This window comes from Gouania willdenowi, chromosome 13 (genome assembly GCF_900634775.1).
Source record: "Gouania willdenowi chromosome 13, fGouWil2.1, whole genome shotgun sequence".
Classification (NCBI taxonomy): Eukaryota; Metazoa; Chordata; class Actinopteri; order Blenniiformes; family Gobiesocidae; genus Gouania; species Gouania willdenowi.
The window spans coordinates 8,579,599-8,586,864 of NC_041056.1; the positions used below are offsets into that span (position 1 = coordinate 8,579,599).

The 7,266-nt window shown below is 40.5% G+C and overlaps 1 protein-coding gene across 4 annotated transcripts in view; it reads right to left on the bottom strand.

Moving 5' to 3' along the window:
• Nucleotides 1-6,807, bottom strand: part of frya (furry homolog a (Drosophila)) — a 58,265-nt gene extending 51,458 nt beyond the window's left edge. For 2 of the 4 annotated variants that reach the window (XM_028465642.1, XM_028465641.1), the window contains exon 1: nt 6,430-6,807. In XM_028465642.1, coding sequence (XP_028321443.1) covers nt 6,430-6,655 — 226 coding nt within the window. In that variant the 5' untranslated portion in view covers nt 6,656-6,807. Of the gene's footprint in view, nt 1-1,474; nt 1,545-6,429 lie in introns of those variants that run through there. The other 2 variants (XM_028465644.1, XM_028465643.1) reach the window with 1 other exon arrangement.
• Between the last annotated feature and the right edge of the window lie 459 nt (nt 6,808-7,266).

The following is a 7,266-nucleotide window of genomic DNA, read 5'->3' on the forward strand; positions in this document are numbered from 1 at the left end:
GTAATTTAAAGTATGTTATTACATATATTCTAAAGCACATTGCAGTGTTGGTGTTCAATTATTGATCACCAGCTGTGTTTTTAGCAGGCTGGAAACTGCAGCTTGCTGGTGGGGGGTGCAGTTCACAGCAATTACATAATTTCCAGATAAAAAGCCTGCAACAGACCCATTCAGCTGACCAGAAGGGGATTCCTCTTTGTGTACATTTCTATACTGCTGAGATGACATTTTTAGCTACACAGGAGCAGAGTGCAATTGAGTTTATAAAGCTTTAACATGGCAGAGGGATTTATTATTTTATCTGAAAAGAAGCATAATTCATAAAATTACATACTAGTATGAATGCATGGCAGCTGAAGAATGCCTGACAATTTATCTGAGGACAACTGCTGTGCAAAAGGACCACTGTCGATCATCACCACCTCTGATTGGTTGTGGGAGGAGCAGGCCTCGGGCTTTGTGAACACCAGACCTGATGCTGATACACGTGCACAATGCATGCACATATGTTTTCTTTTATACTAGAGTGTACAGAGTCAAAAAGGCTCTTTGGATGGTGAAATTTGGGAACCATGCTAATTTACTCAGGCAAAAACTTATACTGATGATGTGTAGTAAATAAGCTAGGTTATGTTAAGCGATTTGCTACATATTGTTTTTTGCAAATAAAGCCAATTAATGGAAATAATAAACATTAAATGCAATGATGCGAATCAGCTGATACAGTCAAAGGACTGCCTGTGTCTTTACCACTTTAGCAAAATGACCCACTGTGAGGATTACGCAACATTATTATGAGATGCCTCAATGGTGTCAGTGCAGACATCGGCAACATATCCTGTTATATCTCTTCGCAAGGTTTTCATAGTGACAGTTATGTGTCGCTGGCTTGCTGATATTTACAGGGTACATGGCAAAAGAACTCAGCCATAATTTAAATAAAGATCTTAAACTTTAATATAAGTTGTCTGATAGAACCAAGTACAAATGCTAATCTTTCTGTACCAACTGGAAAACAGTGAAGCTGTGAGCTCTGGACAAGAACAGGCATCCAAGCTGAACATCCACTAATCCTATTATGAAGTCCTCACACTTAACAAACCTACTTGGAGGAAAGTGAAATACAACATTAATGGACTAAGAACAGGTTGAACACGCATCTGTACATTTACTGCAAAACTGATGAGTAAAATGCACCATAACATAATAGTATGCATACTACTGTATCTTTGCATCAATCTGCAGCTTTTTCTCAGCCAATGCTACTTTGGCTGTTGCTAGGAAACAAATGTGTTTCTTAAAGTACTGTGGGATGAAAGTTAGCAGCTTCACACTGACATCACACTGAGCGATAGATGCTTTTGTGTTGAGTTCCATCCGTTACAATCTGCATCATGTCTATCTCACAGGACTACGGGACTATATCAACTCTCTGTCAGCTGAGCACAACAACAAGAGGCAAACTGCTACTCACTTCCACTCCATGATTTTAGCAGAGACTTGATGCTAATTTCAAAAAAGCCTGAGTCCTGCTGGCTGGCCATGGCTGCAGCTTCCCTCTTGTTATAGTTATGGTCTCCTTCCAATAGCAGCAGCAGCAGCAGCAGGTTGCTCCTGCTGTCACCTCTGTGACGCACACAACGGTGCGCTGACGAGACCCTGAGAAAACACACCGCTCTACCCTTCCTCTCTTCTGTCCTGTCCTTGGCTATCAGCCCTCTCTCTCTGTGTCTCTCTCTCCCTCTCCCTCTCTCTCTAAAGCTGTGGCAGGCAGTGGGCGGCAATGCAAGCGCCCTTTAAATAACTGCGTAGAGACTGAGAGTGCAGGAAGCAATCCTCTTAGTGGAACACAGTTAATAATAACTACTGTTTGTCTGTGTGTGGGGTCTGATAATGATGACAGCGATGGGCTTGTGTGTCTTTCGGCATGACGATGAAAATCTGATGGGTCACCATCCGCTTTAAGAGCAGAGGCTCAGAACGAGAGAGGAGAATGACACATAAGATGGAACATCTGGCAGGGCACAGCAGTGCAAGGGAGACTGAAAGTGATCAGCAGGCAGAGGGGATCAGAGGATCTGCATGAGAGCCACGGTTGACTGATTTAACCCTTTAGCTTCTTGTGCTAAGGGTTAAACAACAACTATCAAAATAGATGCTACATATAAAATGACATGTTCACCCAGCACAAAAGTAACATAGTGGAACTGCTTGTTTTAAACCAATAAATAACCTAGATTGAGAAAAGTAATGATATATAAATGGGATTGGATAATGTCTAAATAAAATTAAATATAGCATATAAATACATAGGTATACTGTACAATGCCATTACATAATACCATGATATGAAAACAATCTAGAGGCCCAACTGTAGATATGATTATGGACACAACTTCCTGTGTTATTGTTTTGCCTCCAATGGTAATGGCGTCCATCGCAAGTGAGAAAAAGGTTGAAATAATCTGTTATGTTGACTTCATCCTTTATATTGTTTAGACAATGAGTTATTATGTCCAATACTCCTGATTTGAAGGGCTACAAGTTGGAGTTCTATGTGAGCTGCACTTGACTGTAGGGCAACAGAGTTAAGCTATCTATTTAACAAATCACATTTCTTTACCGTTGCTTTATCACACAGGAATTAGCATTGTCACGAGTAGGAGAAATAGAGGTTTTGTAATAATTTTCTAAATTTTAATAAAAATCTACAACAGACCAGAATATCTATCAATTATTTTAGACTAAATAAAATACCGCCTTACAAATAGCACAAAAGTAGATCAAAGGCTGAACACTTAACAGCAGTTCTAGCTATAAAGCTTAAGAGAAGCCACACACAAGTATGCATATTTTAATATGATCTTTGTCTTTTATTGATAGAGAAAAAGACTTCATCTGATTTATACCAAATCAAGTTGTTTTACGGCCTTTACAAATCCAACAACTAAATATACTTGTGGCGGGACTTAAATGCAACACAGTTGCTCCAAAATCAGTTTGATGACCTTTATTAAAGGCCTTAGCAGATGCAATAAAACATGGTTCGAAATAACAATTCCATAATGGTAGTGCCTGGAGGGTTTTTTTTAAAATGCAGGTCTTCTGTATGGCAGGTAGGAAAACTTCCAGCTGACCAAATGGGCAATGTTCAAGTTCAGAAGCAGAACACAGTTCAATTTACTAGTCCAGAAGTGTTGAAGGATAACTTTCCACATTTGCTGGGAACCTAGATGACGAATGAGCTTGGAGTCATTAACCTATTGCAGAACGTCTGACCGAGCGAGTTGGGTGGACAAGCTCGGACTGGGCTGACCCTCAGTGGCATGGGGTTTACTCTGTACTCAATGTCCCAAGACATGATGCCAATGACACAGGGAGTGGAAAGGATGCATCAGGCTTGGCAATGAAGCGGGTGAAGAATAGAGACCAGTGATCCTGGCAGGAGTTCAGTCTTAACTGTGCATTTGAGATTATTATGGTCTTTTCAATCCACCCACCAACCAATTAGGTCACCATTCCTCTAGAGCCACCATTGCTGCAAACAGTTGTTGTTTCACAATAGTGTAGTTCTTCTCTGGAGAAGACATATCAAGAAAAGGCAGCACAGGGGTACAGCATCTGGTCAGAGGTGGATCTTTGGGACAACACAGCCCTTACTCATACATCTGAGGCGTTCAATACCATCACAAACTGGCGTTCAGTGTCAAGGCAACTGGTGTGGGTGTTGATGTAAATTTTTCCCAGGTGACGATAGGAACGACAGCTTGATAGTGGTAAGAGCAGTCAGTGGAACAGCTACTAAGCTGTAATGGTAGGTGAAGTGTTCATAAAGTTGACTGACCCCAAAAAACGCTGCAGTTATTTGCTGGATTTGAGAATACACCAGGAAGTGACTGCAGTGACTTTAGTAGGTTTCAACTGGATGCTACATTAAGCCACCACTTAACCCAGAAGTGATACAGATAAGGAATGGAACCCACACTTCTCAGCCTTGACAGGTCAGGGCAGGAAGTCATAACCAGCAAACTGAGAGAAGGTTCTGTGAGGGGGCTTCCTGATGTTGAATAAAAAATTACATGACTTTTTTAACCCTGCAATATATATTGCGATATTGAAAAAATACAGGAATCTCTGAACTTGTTCTGAACCTGTTCTGCTGCATGCCTGCCATTTTGTGCGACAAATAACCTAAACCGTGAGTGCATCACTCATCCCAGAACTTCCTATGATGGTTTTTCAACATTCGATTCATGGAGATATCCAGTGGCTGTACCAGTTCAGTGTAAGTGGGATGACTGAACTAGCACAAATAGTCAATAATGGTTGGTACACAGTTCTGTGTTCTATATATAAGGTTGATCACTAATGAGGGCCAAGTCTGATTCAGGTGATGGAGTGAGATGGAGGGGGAGTGGCTGAAGAGAATGAAAAGGTACTGTTAGCAGAGCATTCAATGGGCAGTATGACAGCGCTGTGACACTGCTATTTATTATCTTCTGCAGATGCATGCCTTTAACCATATGGACTGTGCATGTCCTTCAATCCCCTCCCTCTCTAGCCTAGTATAATCCTATCAGGACACTCAGTCTGTCCATCATGCAGCAGCCCCTTGACCTTGATTATGTAATACTCTCTGACATACAGAAACCATCTCTGGTGGTGGAAGTATTTTGTAAACACTCTTTTGTATGGAGTGTATTTGTCCACACAAAACCCAAGACGCTACTGCCTGCAAGAAAGGGGTTGTCTTTGTGTCATGCAGGTTTGATGGACCCCTATCTCTGTGGCATATGTCAAAACACCACTGCTCTATTTACTATAAGCTAAGCACTAAAAGGAACAGCTTTAAGCCAACACAGGCAGAAATGTATAATCGCTGCTCTGTATAAATGTATGAATGTGATTAAATAAATGCATTGAACTGAAACCCTTGAACAAGTTGTACTAGCAGAGTAAACCCTTTGGTAGCCATAAAATGAAGTCCATCCATCCGTGGCAGTGTGGGAGGACATAATGTCAATACTGGTCAACTGGCCTCTCCCTGTGGGTCAGGTTAAGGCTCCGTGCCACCGATTGAACTCCTGAGGGTGTTATTGCCAATTAATCGCAATATGTCTCACTAAGATGTAGCCCCCTTTTTCTTTATTTGACAGTATTTTTGAACCAATTGCTTAATTTTATTATTACTCTCTTTGTAATTTATGAACAATAGAGGTGGTAGATTGGTAGATTAGGGTGTGGGTGGATTAATTTATGATGGAACAAGGATCTTTACATGAACATAAAAAGACTCATCATGAACAGAGACTTTGGTTTAGTTCAAGACATCATCAATTAAATCAAATTAATTTAAAATATTAATAAAATATGAAGCACATCAGAAAAACTGACAAATGTATAAATACTTTGAATGATAACAACTTGTTGCTACCCTAATAATGTATTACTACTTAAAAAAACAAACAAAAAAAAAAAACAATGCAAATTATTATTTTAATTACTGGATTAATGTTTGCTTCCCTTACAGTCATCTGCTATATCAAACTGGTTCAGCTAGAGGCTCCCTGAAGGCCTCAATAATGTGTATTTCCTAGATTTGTTTTTAAAAGTAAAACTGCTAAACTGAAACAAGTTAAATACCATCGGCTTAAGAAAGCGCAGCACAACTTCTTTGTTAGTTGCTGATGAGAAGTGATTCTCTCCTGATCTCCTGTCCCAATGGGATAAATATTTGTATCATTTGAATGTAGTACTGTAAGTGGCAGAGTAATGTTTTATAGAGGGGTTGGGGGGGTAGAAAGTGCACAACAAGGATAGCAGGGAGTCTGCGGCAGAATCACTTCAAGTAAAATTCTAAAAGCATGGATTCAAATGAAATGCAGGGCAGATTATTTCAAATAATTATGTGCATCTTTCCCGAGTTGCAACCTTCGATGTGTAACAACACAAACACATTAGGCACTTATTAAAATCATTATCAGGCTCTGATGAAGGTGAGGAATGTAAGGTATGTTCCTCCAGTTTAGTCACTTCTGTAGCTATCCTATGCTCGGTTTCTGTCCACAAACATCCATCTTCTTAACACTTATTTAATCTGACATTAATCTTTAGATATTTCAATTCACGTATTGTTTGCATATATTTTTCTGGTCAAAGACTAAAATTTAAATCAAAAAAGTGAAAACATTACCTAACATGGAGTAGTGGGATCTATACTGTTCAACCGCATTATCAACAAATCAGCAGACTTCTGTTTAATTGTGGCAAATACCACGGGGAGGTGATGAACTTCTCAAAGTGATGCCAATGATGGTTGAAAAGCTGGCATTGAGATGTAGAGTATTGTAGGAAATAATGATGGAATTCATGCCAACTAAAGACAGAAATCTGAATGAGATTATTTTGCTGAGTTCAAGAAGCACCTACCGGTACTTTCAAGAATAGTGGGTCTCTTCCTATGCCGCATCTTTTTAAACTTCCCTCTGAAGTCCCGGGGAGGGAATGGATCCAGAGGTAAGCTGGCAATGCGCCCCAGCAGCACAGCCTCATCCATTCCTTCAGAACAATCCGTCTCACTCTCAGCCGTGTCTCTCACAGCAGTGTCCTCTATAGACATGTTGGATGGCTGGCAGCCCACAAATACTTCAGTCATTCTTCTTTACAACTCATTTGAAGCCAAAGCGAGGTTCTTCCTCCCAATTTAATGTCTTTCCTTTCCTTTTGCTGGACAGCATGGGTTTCCTGCTGTGCTGAGAAGCAGCTTCAGTCTGCTAATGTGTTTTAACCTCTGCTCTTGTCAGGGCAGTTCAACAACTCAGTGTAACATTGGTTATTCAGGCAGGTATTGGATTACTCCATGGGCCCCTCCTCTTTTCAACAAAAAAGGCAGGAGGCAGAAAGTAGAGGAGAAAAATCATAGCCAAAGGGGGCGGGAGAGGGATAGAGGGGCTGCTTTAGAGAAGCGCGACATCCCTGCCTACTGTTTGTGCCCATGAGGCAGTGCTAAATAAATATCCTGTATTTGTCTTGAATCATACACATCAAAGTCTATACAGACTTGTCTTGCCCCGGGCGTTTGTAATGAGACACAGCATTTAGATCATGAGATTAGAGGAACAATTTGCGATTAGATTCACTCTACTGTGTTTGACGGATAAATCTTCTCTACATACTTTTCGAACAGAGCTGAAAATGTTCAAGAAACAACCCAAAACTTGGATCTTGTGCACCACTCACCAGTCTTTTTTTCTGCTGAGGGTAACA